The 21,258-nt window shown below is 46.8% G+C and overlaps 2 protein-coding genes across 3 annotated transcripts in view; one reads left to right on the plus strand and one right to left on the minus strand.

Annotated features, from left to right (window-relative positions):
• Nucleotides 1-17,520, plus strand: part of Stau1 (staufen double-stranded RNA binding protein 1) — a 39,397-nt gene extending 21,877 nt beyond the window's left edge. The window contains exons 2-12 of one of the 2 annotated variants that reach the window (XM_028769623.1): nt 1,298-1,436; nt 2,429-2,594; nt 5,539-5,637; nt 10,550-10,780; nt 12,339-12,482; nt 13,136-13,282; nt 14,198-14,273; nt 14,446-14,765; nt 15,268-15,390; nt 15,721-15,806; nt 16,221-17,520. In XM_028769623.1, the coding sequence (XP_028625456.1) occupies nt 1,357-1,436; nt 2,429-2,594; nt 5,539-5,637; nt 10,550-10,780; nt 12,339-12,482; nt 13,136-13,282; nt 14,198-14,273; nt 14,446-14,765; nt 15,268-15,390; nt 15,721-15,806; nt 16,221-16,236 (1,488 nt within the window). In that variant the 5' untranslated portion in view covers nt 1,298-1,356 and the 3' untranslated portion in view covers nt 16,237-17,520. The remainder of the gene's footprint in view (nt 1-1,297; nt 1,437-2,428; nt 2,595-5,538; nt 5,638-10,549; nt 10,781-12,338; nt 12,483-13,135; nt 13,283-14,197; nt 14,274-14,445; nt 14,766-15,267; nt 15,391-15,720; nt 15,807-16,220) is intronic. The other variant, XM_028769624.1, reaches the window with a different exon arrangement.
• Nucleotides 17,521-19,388: 1,868 nt separating this feature from the next.
• Nucleotides 19,389-21,258, minus strand: part of Cse1l (chromosome segregation 1 like) — a 37,418-nt gene continuing 35,548 nt past the window's right edge. The window contains exons 24-25 of the mRNA XM_028769579.1: nt 20,803-21,034; nt 19,389-20,075 (exon numbers count right to left, since the gene is read on the minus strand). Of these exons, the coding sequence (XP_028625412.1) occupies nt 19,986-20,075; nt 20,803-21,034 (322 nt within the window). The 3' untranslated portion in view covers nt 19,389-19,985. The remainder of the gene's footprint in view (nt 20,076-20,802; nt 21,035-21,258) is intronic.

Below are 21,258 nucleotides of genomic sequence, written 5' to 3' on the forward strand. Positions count from 1 at the left end.
TCTCTTCTCTTCTCTTCTCTTCTCTTCTCTTCTCTTCTCTTCTCTTCATCATCGTCTTCTTTCTTCTTTTTTTTCTTCAGAGCTGAGGACGGAACCCAGGGCCTTGTGCTTGCTAGACAGGCCCTCTACCACTGAGCTAAATCTCCAACCCTCTTTTGTTCCTTTATTGTGTCATTGTTGTGCTTGTGTGCAGTGCTGTGTGGAGGTACAGGGTAGCTCATAGGCTTTGCTTTTCATCCACCATGGAGTCTCTGGGATAGAATTTAGGGCAGGCTTAACAGGAAGTACCTTAACCTACTGTGTCATCTTGAAGGTCTAAAAGGGATGTGCTTTCTTGTTTTTAATTAGTTAATTAATTAATTTATGTGTATAGGTGTTTTTCCTGCATACCACTGTTGCCTGGTGCTTCCAGAGGCCAGAAAAAGGTGTTGGATCCTTTGGAACTGGAGTTACAGAGAGTTTTTAGTAGCCTTGTGGGTGCTAAGAATTAAACCTTGGTCCTCTGGCAGGGCAGTCAGTGCTTTTAACAGCTGAGCCTTCTCTCTAACCTACTCCTACTCCCAAAGGTTTGTTTTAAAATGTGGGTTATGCTATGACAGTAATCTTTTCAAGCTGTTTTAAGTTTGTGAAGGTTGTGAATTGGACAACCTAAGAGGACAGATTAGAAGATGAGTAGTGTGTGTTTATTTCTGTGAGAGTGTATGCACACGTATGCAGATGTGTGTGCTGGGTAGAGTCCAGAAGACAGCATCGGGATTTCTCATGTTACTTTCTACCTATTCCTTAGAGGTCAGATCTTTTCCTAAAGCGTGGGCTCATGTGTTCTCAGCTAGGTTAGAAGACAGCAATCCTATCAGAGCTGGGGAAGCAGACACGTGTGGGATCCCAGGCTTGTTATAACATCAGTGTCGGGATCTGACTTGGAGTCTTTATGGTTAGACAACAAGTGCTCTTACTGCTGAGCCCTGTCTCCAGCCTTACTCTGTGTTTTCTCACGTCAGCACTTCACATCAGTCAGTGTTCCCTCTTGATGTAGATGAAGATGAAACTGGGCTTCCTGTCCTCTGAGCATGGTTCAGCCCCACTGTAATGTCAGGTTGGAGACACTGGGATGTTTCCTGGTCCTCATTTGCCTCCTCTAGACAGCGACTTGCCTAAACTTTCCCAAGTTTTTCCTGTGATTCTACACGCTGTGTGGATTCTTGGAGCTCCTGATGGATGTCCAGGGGTAGAGTGCTTGGCCGGTTGCATCAGTGTCCAGGGCCTGAACCATTCTTTCTGTGCTTTTGTGTTGCAGAAAGTATAGCTTCTACCATTGAGCTCAATGCACTGTGTGTGAAACTGGAAAGAAAACCAATGTATAAGCCTGTGGACCCCCACTCTCGGATGCAGTCCACCTACAGCTATGGCATGCGTGGAGGTGCCTATCCCCCCAGGTATGTGCTTGGGGTGGAAATAGTTGGGGTTTTCCTAAAGTGATCTCTATAAATTGTGACATGATTACGGATTTGGTCTGCCTCAGGTTCACCTCTGGAGTTAAGGTACACCTTTGGTACTGTGCTGGGAACTGTTGATGCCTGCTGCTTTTGCAGAGGGCCCAAGCAGGTTCCTCAGGAGCAGCCGCACTCATACCCACGTCTGCCTACAGTGTTTGCTTTGCTTTGTGGATCCCTGCAGCACATGCTTCTAAAAGTGTTTTCTGACATTGTACTTTGTGGAATACTGAGACTGAGTAATGCTCAGAAGTGTCAGCACCTAGAGTGGTTGCAGACTGACTAATCCCTAGTGCTCAGGAGGTGGAAGCAGAAAGATCATCTGCTAAGTAGAAGCCAGGCCAGCCTGGGCTGCCTAAGATCTTGTCATGTGTTCAGACCTTTGCTGTTGGGCGTGAGGAGATCAGTGATGGAAGTAGATGTTTCATTTTCCTCCCTTCCTCTGATGAGGTGCAGAAGGGCAAAGCTTCAAAAATACGGTTTTGAAGTAAAAGGAACCAGATTCCTTTGGTGTTGGTGTTGCTGAGATTTTAGAAATGAGGGTCGTTTCCAAAAGACTCCCCCTTTAAAATTCTCAGACTCCTTGCTAGATACCCAAGTGCAAACTGAGTCTGTCTCACCAGCACCGACGGCCATTCTGGGCCCCGTGGGCCCCGTCAGTGTAGCCTAGAGTGGAGTGTCAGATGCATACACATAGCATTTGTCAGCTGCAAGCTCCAGCATAAGTGTGCCTCCAGCACTCTGTTTATTCATACTGGGCAGCAGCTTAGGTCAATGTGAGTCTTAGGGCAGCTTTTGTAGTGCTGACCAGGAAGCATTTCTAGCTATGAACATGGTGACAAGGTGACAAGGCCAGAGTACGGGAGAGTGGGGTTTGCTGAAGAAGGTATGCTGACCTAGCAGATGGAGGCTGAGACCCACCCTTGTGTTCGTAGATATTTTTACCCGTTTCCAGTGCCACCATTACTCTACCAAGTTGAGCTCTCCGTGGGAGGACAACAGTTTAATGGGAAAGGAAAGATGAGACCACCCATGAAACATGATGCTACTACCCGAGCACTGAGGACTCTGCAGAGTGAGCCCCTGCCAGAGAGGCTGGAGGTAAGGTGGATGTGGGCTTGAGACACACCTCACTCACTTCCAAGCTGCTGTTGATGTCTGTGGATACTGGATAATAGCCATTAAGATTCTGTGGCCCAGAGAGTTCCCCTAAATGTCTCAGCAGGAAAGCGAGTGGCCTTTCTTTTCCTCCTGGCAATGGAGTGAAGAGCACATGGCGGGTGTGGGAAGGCCGGTCTTCCTCAGTGCTGACACCTATGCTCTTGGAGCTGCTGATTGATGTTCTTTTTGTTTTTTTGTTTTTCCTGTGTAGCTTTGCCTGGCCTAAACTCACAATGTAGACCAAACTACCCTTGAATTCAGAGTGCTGCTGCCTGCCTTTGCCTCCTGAGTGCTGAAATCAAAGCTGTGAGCCCCCATACCCAGCTAGAACCCCATGATTTGTGGTGCTAAATTAGAGTATTTGGCCTACCACCATTTTCTGTAGAAATGCTTTCTGTCTTTTGCTAGCACATTATCCCAGAACATGGTGTATGTGTTTTGCTTACAGATCTGCAGCTTGAGCAGGGCTAGATGTGGCAGCTTGCTGCTCGAGTAAGCTCACCAGGTCATCACTAGCTTGGGAGGGCCTAGTAGAAAAATTACTCTCCCTGGCAGGGCACCTTAGTTTCTGTTTGTGTTCCTCTTACAGGGGCTGTTGATACTTCCCCACAGTTTGGTGACTGCATCTCAAGAATGAAAATCCTTATAGATAGGGAATGGAAGCCAGTTATTAAAACCAGTTCTCCAAAAACCACAGTCTGGCTTCTGTCGTGTTTTATAGGTTAGGCAGTTCCACAGCCAAAGGAATGAGATAAGGAGGCTTACCTTTGTATGTTGTTTTTATTAAAGACCACATTAGATGAATTCACCCTCTTAACTCTAGTCATGTATAATCCAGTGGCTGCTAGGGCATTCACAGTGTGGAAAAGCCCACTTCTAGAAAGGGGTGTTGAAGAATTTGGGACCTTTCCTTTGTTTTTCTTGTTGCTGAAGGTTAATGCTAATGTTATATTAGCCATGGGTTATGATTTAAAACTACCAGGATAGGAAAGGAATCTTAAGGTTTGTTTTGTTTTGCTTTTCCTGTGACTGGAAAGTTAGTAATTCTTTTTTTTTTTTAAAGATTTATTTATTTATTATTTATGAATACACTATAGCTGTCTTCAGACACACCAGAAGAGGGCATCAGATCTCATTACAGATGGTTGTGAGCCACCATGTGGTTGCTGGGATTTGAACTCAGGACCTCTGGAAGTGCAGTCAGTGCTCTTAACCACTGAGCCATCTCTCCAGCCCGAAAGTTAGTAATTCTTAAGCTAACTATTGGTAGCTGCTTGGCCAGCTCCATGCCAGTGAGACACTTGTCTCAAGGGTGGATGCAGCCTAAGGATGACACCAGGTGGTGTGGCTCCCTCATACAGAGTCAGATTTCAAACCAAACTGTTGTAGGTCTTCAGCTTTCTAAGGCCCGTGGAGGAAAGACTAGCTCTAAGAACTAGCCAAGAAAAGAAGGCATCTAGGGCCAGGGAGTGGTGGCTGCTTAGGAGGCTGAGGTAGCATTGTCCCTTGAGTCTGAGAGTCTGAGTACAGCTAGGGCAGGGTAGCAAGCACATGAAGAAAAGAAGGCCAAAGCTCTTCCTGTTGAGAAGTAAGGAAGCATCCGAGCACCAGCCACGTGATGCTGGTGAGGCTGGCAGTAAAGGAGCCCTTGCTGGGAAGGAGGCACACTGCTGTTGAGGAGGGGAAGAAATTAGGAGCTGCTTATGGATGCATAGTATGCCTGAATTGTGTCTATGACTCTGTACCCAGGGGCTTGGTTTCTGGTATCTTACTGGATCGTTATGGCTTGCTTGTTGACTCTCCTGTGGGCAAGTCAGCTTGATGAACTGACCCACACAGAAAAGCCTGGCTAGTCCTCCCATGGCCTGTTAGCAAGTTCAGCCAGGAGTTCTGTCAGGACTAATCCTGGAAATAGAAGTTGACAAATTTGGCGAAAGAAAAGAGCAGTGGTGAGGTCCTGGACTGCTGGTGCTGCTGGTCTATCTTCTCCTGAGTCTGTTGAACTTTCTAGAATCCATATTATCAGCTCAAAGAGGTGGCCTGGGCCCTCTGAGCCCTCCTGACAGGAGGACTGGTGAACCTTGGTACCAAGGTGGACTCTGCCCTAGTTGAGGAGACCGTAGTGGTTTATGCCTTGGCTGTTTGTCTGCTACACTGTATGAGCCAAGGCTGTTGGACATTCCGTTCCATTGCATTCTTTACAAACATGGTTTCCAGGACCTCTGTAGTATGCTTGTGCACCACAGAGCAACTTCCCTCCGACTGCTTGGCTTACAGACTTAGCCATGCTTACTCTCCTCACACGCTGGTGCCTTCCACAGCATAGCCAGGCCCACTACCCGAATGTGTGCTGCTATGGTTTATTAAAGTGACTTTACTAGCTGTACTCTGACAGTGTTTGATCTGATGCTTAAGATTCAGTATCATGTGGCCTTGGTCTCTGCCTCATTGTTAAGTCTGGAGAGTTAGTGTTCAGTGCCCTTTAACTGTTGATGGTTTGATTGAAAGTTAACTTTTTTCCCCCTTTTTAAAAAATATTTTGAATTGTGTCACCCTGGCTGTCCTGGAACTGCCTTTGTAGACCAGGCTGGCCTCAAACTCAAAATCTGCCTGCATCTGCCTGCCTCCTGAGAGCTGGCACTAAAGGCCTGCACAGTCACACTTGGCTTTCAAAATTGACTCATTTTTTTTTTTAAGATTTATTTATTTTTATGTACATGAGTACACTGTTCCTCTCTTTAGACAGGCCAGATGAGGCATCGAGTCCCATTACAGACAGTTGTGAGCCACCTTGTGGTTGCTGGGGATTGAACTCAGGAGAGCAGCCACCTCTCCACTCCAGCTCCTTAAAATTGACTCGTAATTAACAAGTACTCTTCTGTAGGTAAATGGAAGAGAGTCAGAGGAAGAAAACCTCAATAAATCAGAAATAAGCCAAGTATTTGAGATTGCGCTGAAGCGGAATTTGCCTGTGAATTTTGAGGTAAGCCTATTTCACATGTACAATATTGCCACACCAAATCCTGTCAGGATTCATTATGGGATCAACTTTCTCCTAAATATTGGAGTAGGACTCATAAAGTGACCCTTCAAACTGACAGCCCAGACCTTCCACTCAGGAGAGCAGTACTTACTGTTTCTTCCTGCAGGCCCTTATCCTTAACTGTGCCATGCTTGCCTTGACACCTGCACCTTAGCACACAGGCCCTGTCCCTTTCATTGATATAGAAAGCAGCTTCACCTCCCAGATATTATCTCTCTCTTAAGGTGCAGGGACAGTCAGACTTGCTGTGTGACAAATACCCAAGAGGAGCAGCCTGGAGGAGGGGAGGGTCTCCATAACAGTTTCAGAGGTCTCAGTGAGCAGGACGTGGAGGAAAAGCACTTTCAGTGTGATTTTCAGGATTAGCAGAGGGGATTAATAAGGAAGGCCAGAGCCAAGATGGACCCCTGAAAGACCTATCCCCAATGACCCACTGTCTCCAAGTGAGCCCCACCTCCACTGCCTACCACTCTCCAGTGCTGGGGACAGACGTGTGTTCAACTTGTTGAGAATGACCACCACAGTGATCCTGAGATCTTCGAGAGTTCTTTGAAAGGGACATAGTGTCTTCATTGTTTAGTGTCTGTCCCTGGCTTACTATTCTAATAATCATTTCTTACAGATCTGATGGTCTAAAATAGTAATTACTAGGTTGTCTGTTCAAAATACAGAATTATATTTTAATACATTATGTCCCTTGACAAATGTTTGTTTGTTTGAGATAGGGTCTCCCTGTATAGCTCTAGCTGCTCTAGGACTCATGGAGATCTGCCTGGCTTTCCCTCTTGGGTGCTGAGACTAAAGACATACGGTGCCACACGTAGCCTAATTCCTTTATTTAATTTTGTTTCTGGGTATTTTACCTGCATATGTGTTTGTTCCATGTTCCATGCCAGTCAGAGGCCAGTTGAGGGCCATGAATCCACCCTGGAGCTGGGGCTGGTTGTTAGCCTCCATGTGGGTGCTAGGAATTGAACCTGCATCATTTGGAAGAGCAGACAGTGTTCTTAACCATTGGGCCATCTCTACAGCCCTTGTTTTTGTTTTTTTGAGACAGTTTCTCTGTGTAGCCCTGGCTGTCCTGGAACTTGCTGTATAACCTGGTTGGCCTTGAACTCACAGAGATCTACCTGCCTCTGACTCCTGAGTGCTGGGATTAAAGCTATGAACCACTGTCAGGTGGAAGGTTTTTATTGTAGATATGAGGAAGAGAACCACCAGAGGCATCCGGAAGAGTCCAAAGTAGAGAGAGAGTAAACTGTACATGGCCAGCAGACTAGGCCTGGCCTGGAAAGGAGAGAGGGAGGGAGGCCTAAGAGAGGGCAGAGCAGAAGTAGCAGGGTTAGAAGGAGAGATGAACAGCTGAAGGGAAGGAGGGCCTTGAGCTAGAGAAGTCTAGGGTGGGAAGGACGAGGTGAGAAGAGCCGGGGTAGCAGCATGGACTCTGAAATGTGTAACAGACACTTGTGACACTGAGGAACCTGGAGGCCAGCATGTGCTGCGCTGGGCTGGGCTGGGCTTAGCTGCACACATGTTTCTTCTGCCAGTGATAAGGGAAATGGTTCCTTTTGGTTCAGGGAAACTAGCTTCACAAGTTCCTGAGGCATGCTGACTTTGGACTAACCACCAGATTTTGGATAAAATGGAGTTTCCTTTGGACTTTACAGGGTAGCAAGTGTCTTTAACCACTGAGGTGTTTTGCCAGCCCCCCAAAACTAAAAAATTGTTTTCTAAAAAGCAAATTATTATTTTGTTTGTAAATGAGTGTGCTACAGCACACCCGTGGCGGTCAGAGGACAGCCGTGAGTCCATTGTCTCCTGTGTGTGTAAATGAGTGTGCTACAGCACACCCGTGGCGGTCAGAGGACAGCCGTGAGTCCATTGTCTCCTCATACGACCCAGGACCAAGGAGCTCATCACACTGGTTCAGCCTCCTCGTTGCTCTCCCACCTTTTTCTGAAGCCGTGTCTCTTACTGGTGTCTCTTACTGGTGTCTCTTACTGTTGTCTCTTACTGGTGTTTTGGGGTCCCTAGCTTAGCTCTGCTGGCTGCCTGGTGAGCCCCAGTGATCCTGTTTTCACCTCTCCAATACTCAGATCACAAGTGTGATTGTCTACGTGGTCAGACTCAGGGTTGGCAGTCTCTTAACTCCGCTGTGCGCCTGCTTAGCCTCTGACATTTGTTGTTGCTGCCTGTGTTAAGCTGTTATCTTGAGAATATTTTCATTCTTTATAGTACTCCATTTTACTTCAGAAGATGTATGCTTTTCCTGCCAAACTCACCCATCCACCCCTCATCCCATAGCCGGTGTATGCGTGCGTGCGTGTGTGCGTGCGTGTGTGCGTGCGTGTGTGCGTGCGTGTGTGCGTGTGTGCGTGTGTGTGTGTGCGTGTGTGTGAGTGAGAATTATCCTAAGACCTGCAGTGCTCGCCTTCCCATTGTGGGCAGTGTGGGGTGGGGAGCTGTGCCTGCCTCCCAGACCAGCCGTGTCCTTGTCCCCTGCTTTATTAACTAGAGCCTCTGGTTCCGTGTCTTGCCTCCTGTTCGACAGGTATTAGTGGGCTGGCTGGGGTGGAAAGGAGACATAACATACAATAACAGTGACAGGGGATGTTGCTGGGTGGGAGCTAGGTGAGAGCTGCACCCCAAACTCTCCCAGGGCACTACCTGTAGGAGAAGGAAAACATGCCCATTCTCTGGAGTAGTATAGTATGAGGATACAGCTTTAGAGACTAGAGGGGGATGTGCTAGATTAAGAGAAGGTGTCTGGCTCCTCAGATCTCTGCTCAGGACCAGCTCTGGAGTCCTGTTTATTTTGTCAGCTGTTGATACTAGTCATCTGCCCTGCCCGTCTCCGAACTTTTTAGAGCTGTTTGTTCTGCGGCATCTGGGAGCTAGGTTGCCTGCCTTCCTCCTGCTTTGACATCTGCTTTTAGGAATAGGTAGCATTCCAGACTTTGTCAGCCAGCCACTGAAGAAATCATAAGGGTGCCCCCTAGTGATGGTTTTGTGAGGTGTGTTACTTTTCTCTTGATTGTGATAAAACACAGTACCTGAGGCAACTTAGAGGTGGGAGTTTGGGCTAATGCTTCCAGGGGAGTAAGAGTTCATCATGGCAGCAAGTGGGTAGACGTCCTGAACCAGCAGGATGCTGAGAGCTTGTATGTTCAACAGTACAGGAGATGGGGAGGTGGAGGGAGGATGAGGTCTGTGCTGTCCACAGGAATATACTTCCTTACTACATCCTTGACCTACCTGGACTGCGCCACCAACTGGGGACCATGGGACATTACGCATGGTGGTCATGTGGCTCATCTGTAGATGGTGTCCCTGTAAATATTTCTACTGAGTAACTGTCAAGTCAGAAGGGTCATAGCCACACCCATTATTGATTGCCTTCTCTGTTGCATGTGGCATATGGCCTGGCCCATGCTAGATTCCCAGGAAGTATTGTTGAATAAATAACCATGGTAGTTAACTTCTGGCCAGCCTTTGTGTGCAGTCTGTCTCTTAGGAATCTGAGTTAGGTGTTTAATAGGAGGGCAGAATCTGCTGGCTCCAACATGTTCACACCAGGCAGCGTAGGTCATAGCTCACATTTAGCATAGTGGAGCCTAGGTGTGAGTAGGTGGTGGCACTACAGCTGAGGGAGGGGCCAGGTAGGCTGTGAGGACAGTGAGCCAGCAGCGTTCATATTTGATCTGAGGATGGGGACCACATTGTCCTGGGAGGTTTGCCTGCTAGGGTCTGCAGGGTAGAGCAGTGATGAGGGAGCTCCCTCTGGCTCCTCTCACCTGAACAGCTGGTCCTTTGACATACTTTGTTTTCTGGACTGTTTTTTCAATTTTTTTTTAAAATGTCAAATTTGACAGAAGAGTTTAAAGCAGGACAGTGAATGTGTCCTTCATTGACTAGTGAAGAGTACAAGACATTTCAGTGGTAGCTTCCACTACGACCAGTTGCTTGACCATCTTGTAGATGTGACACCCAGATTCTGGTGATTAGAGCAGGTTTGTGATTGCAGAGACTTTCAGCCTGGACTGTTGCTACAGAAGCTGAGCATTGCTGTGCAGCGGTGTCTCAACTCGGCCTGCACTTTCTCTGCTATTCTTGTGAATTTTTTTGCTGTTCTGCCATGCAGCTCAGGTCCTTCCTTTCAGTCTTGCTTTCTTGGTTAGTTTTTTTATATTCTTTTTTTTTTTTGGTTTTTGAGACAGGGTTTCTCTGTGTAGTTCTGGCTGTCCTGGAACTCACTCTGTAGACCAGGCTGGCCTCGAACTCAGAAATCCACCTGCCTCTGCCTCCCAAGTGCTGGGATTAAAGGCGTGTGCCACCACTGCCCGGCTTCTTGGTTACTTTAAATCTGTGACAGTCTTCAGCCTTTGTTTTTCATGAGCTTGGTATGTTTGAAGGTTTGTTACGTGGCTCTCATTCTGAGGGAGCAGATTCACAATGTGCATCTTTTGGTAGTGTCCCTCTGAGTGTGGTGCAACATCATTGTCTGGTATGGTGGCTGTTCTGATTTATGCATTGGTTTAGGGTTCTACAGTGGCTATGCTCCTTGCAGGAGTCTCTTTGTCCTCTTGGTATGTGGCACCTTTTGGGGAGACCGCTGGAAGGTTGTACTCTCGTTCCCGGGGTCTGGCAGTCAGTGTCATCTTAAGGGGTGGAAGTTATAGCGACAGTTACCTGAGCATCCAAGCTGCTGCTTGCTGTAACTAAACCCGTCCTTCCCTCCTCTGCACTGTGCTCACAGTGGGCCACAGATCCTCCACGAGCATTTCTTTGAAGAGAATGTGCCAAGCAGTGTGCTCTACCACTTTCAACAAGTGTCCGTCACGCTTTCACTCAGTCTTTCCCTCTGACACAGGTGGCCCGGGAGAGTGGCCCACCACACATGAAGAACTTTGTGACCAGGGTTTCAGTTGGGGAGTTTGTAGGGGAAGGAGAAGGGAAAAGCAAGAAGATGTCCAAGAAGAATGCGGCAAGGGCTGTTCTGGAGCAGCTGAGGAGACTGCCGCCTCTCCCTGCCGTGGAGCGAGTGAAGCCCAGAATCAAGAAGAAAAGTCAGCCCACCTGCAAGGTGAGATGGGCTTCCCCAGAAAACCCACAGGCAAGGACTGAGCCAGCCCGGCGTGGCTGAGGTAGAAGCTGCCGCTCAACCCCACACGAGACACAGTGGATGTTTACAGATAGCACAACGGGAGCTACAGGCTGAGTAAAACTGAGCCGCCGAGTGGGTTGAGGAGAAACATGTCCAGGTGTCAGCTTCCTCTGGGGTGGGGCATCACAGCCTGTTGGTCTCTGTGTGGGAGGGACGGGGCTTTCTTGAGTCACCTTAGCTCCAAGGGTAAAGGTGGAAGCTGCAGGGCCCACAGAGTCTATTCCAAAGACTTGGATGTTTGAATGAAACTTAGTGGATCTATGAATAATAATAATAAATAACAATAATTAAAAAACAGCATTGACCCACGAGGAGTGGAAACGTGGCTCAGCAGTTAAAAGCACAGGCTGTTCTAGCAGAGGACCTGGGTTCAGTTCTGGGTACCCACTTGGTAGCTCACAACAACTGTCTTTAACTCCAGTTCTGGGGGATCTGACCCCTTCTTACCTCCCTGAGCACCAGGCGCACATGTGGTATTACATCCAGACAAAACGTAAGATAAAAATGAATCTTAATTCAAAACAAAATGAGAAAAGTGGGCCCCCGGTCATCACTGGAAAGGAACAGGACTTTAGCCAGCCACTCCTTTTTCACTTGCTGTGTCCTGAAGATTACTTCATCGTGCCTGACAGACGCCGTGGGAAGGAAGGAGCCTCTACCTCCCCCAGCCTTACCTGGAGTGGTGGTTTTTTTTTGTTTGTTTGTTTGGTTTTTTTTGTTTGTTTGTTTGTTTTGGTTTGGTTTTTCGAGACAGGGTTTTTCTCTGTGTAGCTCTGGCTGTCCTGGAACTCACTCTGTAGACCAGGCTGGCCTCGAACTCAGAAATCCTCCTGCCTCTGCCTCCCAAGTGCTGGGATTAAAGTTGTGCGCCACCACTGGCTGGCCTGGGGAGTTTTTAATAGATACTATTGTCTTGTTTGTGCTACTCGGGATTGGATGAGGGCCTCAGGTGTGCTGGCCAAGCCCTCAGCCATTGAGATGCATCTTCAGATTGAGGGCTTTAAAAGGCTTTCAGTGGTTTCTGGGCTTTAGTGATTGAGAAAGCTCGGCATGGGTCCCATGGAGAGTCAGCAGGCACAGGTCAGAGCCCTGGCTTCATTCCCCCCCACCCCCCCATTTTGTCATTCTTGCCCAAACACTGTGGGCCTACAGCTCTTTACATGGCAGTCCCACTATGTTAGTCTCCAGTTACGTGGGGTCAGCTTCGGCATGCAGGGAGTGACAGAGGTCACAGGCAAACACCAAAGAGCATCTCAGCATGATCATAAAACATGTTTTAGTTTTAAAAAGGGTTTGATTGGGAGGAGCGGAGGGGTGGGGGCCTACAAAAAAAAAGGAAAGAAAAAAAAGAAAAAAAAAAGGGTTTGATTCTGAGCCATTCCACCAACACTTTAAGTTTCTGTCTCCTATCATGTGCTGACCCTGGATTGGCTGGTTTCTTTCTGTGCACATTGTCTCTGCACGGTTTGTTTTTCAGCTACAGACAGCCCCAGATTATGGCCAAGGGATGAATCCTATTAGCAGACTGGCACAGATCCAGCAGGCGAAAAAGGAGAAGGAGCCGGAGTACCTGCTCCTCACAGAGCGGGGCCTGCCACGCCGCAGGGAGTTTGTGATGCAGGTGAGTGGGTGGAGATGGAGGCAGCCCTTCCCTGACTGACCTACCAACCGACCGCATCAGGCCTGGGCTTGGTAGTGCTTGCTTTCAGCTCTCTGGAGGCAGAGGCAAGCGGCAGGTGGATCTCCATGAGTTCAAGGCTAGCCTGCTCTACACAGTGAGATCCTGTCAGAGAGCCTGTTCTACTTGGTAAGAGTAAGTTGGACCAGAGGCAGTTTGCCTGAAGTGTCTTCTGTTATTCTTTCAGTGTTTTGGCACAAAGATGTTGATTTTAGCAGCCAGATACCTGTGCTCAGGAACAGCTTTCATGAAGTGGGCTGGAATCTGTCTAAAAGCAGCCTTGAGGAGAGTGGTCCAGGAGTAGTGCTCCAGGGTGGATCTGTCTAATCCACACTGGCTTTGTAAATATGGTGATGGAAAGGGCTGTGGCATGCATTTTCCATACAGTAGTTTTTTTTTTTTTAACTTTAAAAACAGAGTTTTAAACATCTCTAACTTGAGTGTGGTCATCACAGCAATAGTGGTTCAGAGTCAGAAACACAGCCCTTTTACCATCCAGTTCAGCAAAGTAATCCTTGGGGCTTTGGGTAGTACCCCGGTTCCTGTCACACTGAAGAGAAGGTTCAGTCATAGGTCTTTGTTGGTGTTTTCTGCAGGTAAAGGTTGGGAATCACACTGCAGAAGGAGCAGGCACCAACAAGAAGGTGGCCAAGCGCAATGCTGCTGAGAACATGCTGGGGATCCTGGGGTTCAAAGTCCCCCAGGCGCAGCCTGCCAAGCCAGCACTCAAATCAGAAGAGAAGGTGACTGCTGGGACTCTCTGCCAGGTGGCCTAGCTCCCTGCATGGGCAAGCCTGGGGCAAGGCTTCATCTTCCCTGCAGTAAGCAGCCTGCCCCCTGGGGTTCCTCCATTGAGATTAGTGTTTGCAGGAGGGAGTCTCCTGTCCAGTTCTTCATGTCCTGGGAGCCGTTCGGTTAAGTCTCCTGTTTAGTGTCACTATGGGCTGGATGTGCATTTCTGGAGGAGGTCCTGTTCTCTACTTCTGATAGGTAGTGGGGATTGGAATGAACTAATATGACTGTCACCTCTGCATGACCTAGTTTTGAATCTGGCTTTGGTTTTTCTGGGAGAAGACAGCATGGTTACTAATAAGCCAAATCTATAGATCAGAGTTAGGATTCTTGTGTGAATTCTGTGTTGAATATTACCATCAGCCACCATTGCTGGCTCCAGCAATTGTCATGTTGGCTCTTTTAAAGTAGGATTGAGCCTCTTGAGCTCTGCCAGTTTCATGACTTAGAAACTCCCACTGCCTGGAGAGTCAGTACCTGGGATTCAGCCACTGCATATGGAGTCTGTATAGACCTTGATTTGGCTTCCAGATTTCCCATTCCAAAACTGTGTAGAGTATTCATAACACCCTCTCTTCATGTCTGACAGCATTAGATACCTCTGTGTTCTTTTTGGATGTTCTAGTTACGTAAGGTGTTTCTGCTTAGCACCAGTGCAAACCCTACTTTCCCAACAGGCTGAACACTTTCAAGCCAGGATTTTCTCCTGGCAGTGTGTTTCTGGTCCTCTGCATACATGATCTGCTCTATGTAAATGCTGTCCCGGGGAGGCATGAGTTTGTCTAGTGGGGGTTATGATAGATGTTCCACACAGATCCCAGCACTTCTGTGCTTGTCTATGCTCACTGCCATTTTTCTTTCTTAAGACTCCAGTAAAGAAACCAGGAGATGGAAGGAAAGTAACATTTTTTGAACCCAGCTCTGGGGATGAAAATGGAACTAGTAAGTTTGGCCCTCTGGTCAATTGAACCAATGTGGTCTGTGTTCGTATGGTTCTTGTGTGAGTTTTCTGAAAGTCACTGCCTCCATGTATGTGCTGGGATGGTGGTGGCAAGAGTGTCTCTGTAGCTTCTTGGGTGGTGAGGGTGACTATGGTGACCTGTGTTCTCTGCAGGTAATAAGGAGGACGAGTTCAGGATGCCTTATCTTAGCCATCAGCAGCTGCCAGCTGGAATTCTCCCCATGGTGCCAGAGGTTGCCCAGGCTGTCGGGGTTAGTCAAGGACACCATACCAAAGATTTCACCAGGGTAGCTCCAAATCCTGCCAAGGCCACGGTAACTGCCATGATAGCCCGCGAGTTGTTGTACGGGGGCACCTCGCCCACAGCCGAGACCATTTTAAAGAGTAACATCTCTTCAGGCCACGTACCCCATGGACCTCGCACAAGACCCTCTGAGCAACTGTACTACCTTTCCAGAGCCCAGGGGTTCCAGGTAACTGTGCTTTCGTGTTGTCGTCCCTGGGCCTCAGATGGTGACCTTCACAGTGTCCTTCAGGACAGGTTCTTCATGCATAGAGTTGCTTGTGTAGTGTGTACAAGACCCTGGATTCTGTCCTCAGAACTATAGAGATCAGAAAAGGCGAGATTATATGCTTTGTCTGCGATTTGAATGTACTGTGCAGGGAGAGAGAGAGCTCTAGGATGAGGCTTATTATATAAAGGTGTCTATTTATTTCTAAGCCCAACAACCTTGAGTGTGATTATTGGTGGAAAGAACTAACTCCAGCAAGTTGTCCTCAATGTCCACACACATGCCCTGTATACACCCTGTCCCAGGAGGGGTGTGTATGTCAGTAAGTAGACCAGGGCTGAAGGGAGAGAAGACACTCTTCCTTAGGAAGCAGCATTTAAAACCCAAGCCACGAGGAGAGAACAGGCTTTTGGAGGATTCTAGGCTGGGGCCCACATGCAGGGGGTGTGCTGTTTTTCCTTAGGTTGAATACAAAGACTTCCCCAAGAACAACAAGAACGAGTGTGTATCTCTCATCAACTGCTCCTCACAGCCGCCTCTTGTCAGCCATGGCATCGGCAAGGATGTGGAGTCCTGTCATGATATGGTATGTGGGCCCCGGTGCCACATCCCCTTGCTCAGTGTGTTAGAGGCCTCAGAAAGAGGGGCCTGGTTCTCCTGGAACCTTGTGGATGGTGTGATTTTCTTCACCTCTGCTCTATTCTGGCTGCTGTAGAAAGCCCCCTCTGAGGTGTTCTGTTCAAAGGAGGGTCAGGACTTGAGCTTTGGTGTTCACCTGATGCACCCTTCAAGCTGGTGCCTCTGATTTGAAGGGGAAACATGAGCAGGATTCAGACATTTCATTGGGAAGTTTTAAGAAGTTGCTGGAGTTTTTCTGTTCTTGTGATTTGACTATTCCTTCCTTCCACTATTCTAGGCTGCACTGAACATTTTAAAGCTGCTGTCTGAGTTGGACCAACAGAGCACAGAGATGCCAAGAACAGGAAATGGACCAGTTTCAGCGTGAGTGAACACATGCAGAAAGCAGTGCTAGTGTGGGTGAGCGGGGATCCATGGAGGGCGGTGTTAGTCGGTAAGTGCAGAAGGTGCCACCTCTTCATCCACTGTTGGTTAGGCAGAGCCCTTCCCCCTCTAAACTTGAGAATAAGATACATTCACATAGTTGTTTAAATTTTATGTGCATTGGTGCTTTGCCTGCATGTCAGTGTCAGCTTTTGGAGTTACAGCCACCACTGTCACTTTCTTCGTCAGACACAGCACAGGCACACGTCCCTTGTCCCTTGTCGCTTTCTCTGTTTACCAGCGTTTTCCTAGGATGACCGTTGTGATATGTTCTTGTACATGGGGCCTTGAATAGCAAGCTGCATTTTGGACATTAGCTTTCATTTCAGTACTGTCATTTCTTCTTCTTTAAAGGTGCGGGAGGTGCTGAATCTTTTCTGGCAACAAACCATTATAAAATATTCAACAAATATACTGAAAATACTGAGAACTGCTTTGAAAATTTGGAATTTCTGATAACTCCAGTGGGCCAAGACATGGTGGATAAAAATGTGGCATAGAAGACAAGCTGCAGGTGGCCGTGGTTGTGCTCGCTGCTAGTGACTATGCTGTGCTCTGCCATCCATCAAGAGAACGGCAGCAGCGTCTCCAGTTTTTGTTTTTGCATTGTGACAGAGAAACCGTAGAGCATGGCCAATTCTTGCTGGCTTCAGATACTTTGGAAAACCTGGATAGCCACACCAGAGAGGCCTTATAGTGGCCCCGGAGCTAAACGCACCAGAGAAAAACCAGTGCTTCCTACTGCACATCACTGACTCGGCCCTGCCACACGTAGCACCACCGTAACCACTGCTTTCTCTTCAACAGTGATGCCTGTTAGTTTCATTCTTTCCTTTGGTTGAGATGACACTATATAATTTTCATTTCAGTTTCTCAGTTGCATCTACTTACTTAGCAGTTTAGAAACTAGTCTGAGACAGATGCTATCAGTCATGTAACTGGCAAAGATCACAGCCCTATTTGGTGATGCATTCTGTGCCTCTGGCTTGGCTGGACAGTTCTGGACTTACCACCAGAATCCTTGACTCCTACCCCTTGTATAAATTGGACAGCTTAGGACTTTTAAACTTTAGATCAAGATATGGTCCTTTTTAACTTTATTTTTAAGGAGCAGACTTCAAAATGAGCCCTGACCTTTACCGACTATAACAGGAATTGTCAATAGGAGTGTCTCTGGAGGAGATAGCTGTTTTACCACTACAGGGCCCAGAAGACTACAGGCTGGTGTCCCTGGAGGGCCCAAAATAGTCAATTCCAACCTCCAAGTAGGGGAAGGTGACAGGTTTCCTGGTGCTGTGCTGGTGTGCACAGAGGCAGGAAGGTCAGCTGGCCTGGTGGAAAGCATTGTGGCTTCAAGTGCAGCCCTGCGTCCACTCTTGGTTTAGCTGGAACCTTTTCACCCATGGAATGTAAGTAAACTTAGTCTTTCTTTGTCACCAATAAATGGTAATACTAAATTTTTTTTTTTTGTTAATTTATTTTCAAATATGCCACTACTTCTAGACCAATCTCCTTCTGGTTCATCCCCCTCCCTACCTTTTTTTTTTTTTAAGAAGAGAATATTTGTAATGCTTGTGATTCTGTCTGGGCAAAAATCTGAAGATCTAAAATCTCTTTATATTAAACTATTGATCAATAAACAGCTACTAAGAAAGTCTTTTTCCAATTGAGCAATAACTGAAGAAAAGTGTAATATGAGAGAGTGGCCAGCTTGAGACTGACTTCTGGATTCACTGTCTTAAGAGTTCAGTGTGCACTCCTCTTCAGCAGTTCCCTTTGAGGAAATGCAGGCCGACTAGCCCTTGTCCACTGAGTCACTACCATTTCTTCACAATATCTTTGGTTTGGTTTGGTTTTTGAGACAGGGTTTCTCTGTGTAGCACTGGCTGCCCTGGAACTCACTCTGTAGACCAAGCTAGCCTCGAACTCAGAAATCCACCTGTCTCTGCCTCCCAAGTGCTGGGATTAAAGGTGTGTACCACCACTGCCTGGCTCTTCACAATATCCCAGAATCCTAACAACAGAAGACACATTTAAATGGGATGGGAATGAAGCAGTTCTCAACCTTCCACATGTAACCCTTTAATTAATACAGCTTTTTAAAATTATTTTTTTGCTACTTCACTCCTGTGATTTTTTTGCTACTGCTGAGAATCAATAATGACCCCAAAACCAAAAGGGTTGAGAAGTGCTGGCCTGACAGCATGAGCTGATTCTGAAGACATGCTGTGCTGTGCTACAAGTAAAGTGCATGGTTCTGAGCACCACATGAGTTCTATGCACAGCACACACATCCATGAAATGAAAGTTAACTGATAACAAGTTAAACAAAGCAGTTTCCTAAGAAGTTGTCTCCAAAACATCATGGTTGCACTCTCTCCAGAAGATCTGTAACAGCCTACCTTCCTGTCTTCTTACAATTATGCCACTACTGGGAGCTGGAGAGATAGGTCAGCAATGGCTGCTCTTCCCGAGGTCCAGGGTTCAGTTCCCAGCAACTCCATGGTGGCTCACAACAATCCTATCTATAATGAGATTTGGTTTCCTCTTCTGGCTACTGTGCATGATGATGTATACATGAAGTTTATTCCTAAAACACTTAGGAGGACAGTCAGCTACACACAATGGACCCCATCTCAAAAGGTAAATTAGTAACACTTAATGTTTCCATTGCTGATTAAAACCTCAGATGCCACAATGCTCCCAGAGACATGACAGCCCAGTCTTTTCTAGCCTCACCATGGTGTGCACACACAAAAAGTATTTAAAACTGGCAGCGGGTTAGGGAGGTGAAGAGAGAGAGAGCTCAGCATTAGAATACTGGTTATACTTCAGAGGTCCTGAGTTGAAATCCCAGCAACCACATGGTGGCTCTGTAATGGGATCTGATGCCCTCTTCTGACATGCAGGTATACATAAAATCTTTTAAAAAGTTGTTTGAAACCTATCAAGGACCTATCATGCAGTGGTGGCACACGCCTTTAATCCCAGCACTTGGGAGGCAGAGGCAGGCAGATTTCTGAGTTCGAGGCCAGCCTGGTCTACAGAGTGAGTTCCAGGACAGCCAGGACTACACAGAGAAACCCTGTCTTGAAAAACCAAAAAACAAACAAAAAACCTATCAAGCAATTGAACAAAAGACAGCATAAGAAAAAAAACAATCCATGGGCTGGTGAGATGGTTTAGGACAGGGCACTTTCCAAACCTGACAAACCTGGGTCAGCCCCAGAAGACTCATTGTGGAAGAAGACAACCAACACAAGCACACAAAGAATAGTTCCATAACAAAATTGCTTATGCTGTGACCACAGGGAGGTCCAGGTCAGGTTAAGTACAACGGACAGACAGATCCTTTAGCAGATCCACAGTAAGGATCAATACTCTAAATCCTACACTGCCATAGGAAATGCCCTAACAGCCTAGGATGCTCGCAGCCTTTCTCAGTGGGAATCACTGGCAAGCTCCAAAATTTGTCTGAATGATTCCTTTGATTAGACTCTTAGAAAACAACAAAAACCGCCATTCTGAGTTAAAAGATTTAAAAATTAGTATTTTTATGGATTTATGGAGTCCAGATGGGGAAAGTAGACTGAAAGCAATTCTTCATTGTGTCGAAGTTTCAGAAAGCACCAGATCCTGTCCTGAAGACTCTTTTAGACACACATTTTGGGTTTTTATTGCTGATTATAGACTTTATGAAATGTGCATTGCAAGTCAACAAGAGACTTTTTTTTTTACTGTTTCATATTTCCAATAAAAGTTTAAAGAAACAGACAAAAAAAAAAACCCACAAAGGACAAGAGAAATACAAGCTTCAAAACAACAAAAATTAAGTCTCCACAGTCAAGGTCTGCCAAAAAATCTGAAATCACCCAAACCGTGCAAATGTTCAACAGAGACCATGGCCATACATGGGATTGTAAATACTTGTCACGTTGAGGACAAGTTATCAGTTATATTGATCAAGACCAACAACCTCAATGGCTTACAGCAATATTTACTGTCCTCTGTAAGAGTTTGTGAGGTTGGAAACCTATGCTTCAGCGGGGCCGTGCTCAGAAGTCCACATGGTTCCTAGGAAAACATCCTCAGCCCTTGCATGGGTCAGGAAGATGCAGTTCACAACAAGGTCACACTGGCTGCCTGCAGGTAACCCTGGAGGTACTGCAAGGCTTCTGCATTGAGGCTGGTGCTCACCATCGAGGGAACCTATAGGAGAAGGAAACCACATGGTGTTTGTGTGCATATACAAGCTGGGGTCTGAATGAGATGCTGCCTCCGTGTGGGGAAAGGGCAGCCAGTCACTGTCCACTGGAAACCTTCACAACAGCTAGGTTTAGGGTGGCTGAATAAAGGTACTTGTGACAAGTACTTCAGCGACCTCTACACATGTCTCAAAAAATAAGGTAGATGGCCCCTGGGGAAAAAAAAAGTCTCCCACACACACAGAATTTCTGTTGTGCTGTGGTTGATAAATGGATTTTGTTTTTTAGTTTATGGACAGAATCTTGTTACATATCCCAGGTTAGCCTCAAACACTAACAACTGTCTCATCTGGGATTGCAAGGATTCAACCACTACCCATGTTTGGCAAAAGAAAAATTTTCACTTAGCAAAGCTTATTCTAATAAAACTTCCTACAGAGAAAAAATAAGTGATAAAATGTTATTTTTTAACTAGGTACATCAGGGTTTGTCATGCTGTCCCTATGTGTGAAAAATAAAACCTGTCAGTATACAAACTCTGAGAGACTAGCTAAATGCAGTTAAAGGGCCAGTCTTCAACTGAAGACATGATACATTACTTTTAAAAAAGCATTCCCTAAGGTCCACTGGAGAGAGCAGGGTAACACCTGTTCATCTTCTGACTTCCCAATCATGCCCCAAGAGTCAGAATCAGCCTCAGAGGACAGTCTCAGGACAGCACAGACACTTACCCTTCCCGGACAAGCAGTAGACAGTTTGTGAAGTGACTGTGCCAGATGGATCTTGGGGTTGTTCACCATCTGACCTACAGGGTCATGTTCCTTTTTACCAGCAAATGCCAGCTGAGAGAAGGCAGTCTGGTATCCTGGTGTATCTTCTATGTCAATAAAATGTTCTTCATCGGGAATGCTGTCATCTTCAGGTAACTCAAACAGGCCAATGAGGGATTGTAACAAAGGAGTCCTGGATTGGAAGGCACAGACAAAACCAAAGCAAATTTACTTTTAAGAGCCAGGCATGGAGGCTTATGCCTGAAACCTCAGATCTCAGGAAGCTGAAACATGAAAGACTGCTGTGAGTTCTGAACCAGCCAATGTGGCGAAGTGAGATACAATGCCCAGGGTTCTGCATTACTGAGTAACAGGCTGCTAGGCAAGGTTAACAGCTAGAGTCAGTTTCCTGGTCTC

Source organism: Grammomys surdaster, unplaced genomic scaffold, assembly GCF_004785775.1.
Source record: "Grammomys surdaster isolate TR1022 unplaced genomic scaffold, NIH_TR_1.0 193, whole genome shotgun sequence".
Taxonomy (NCBI): Eukaryota; Metazoa; Chordata; class Mammalia; order Rodentia; family Muridae; genus Grammomys; species Grammomys surdaster.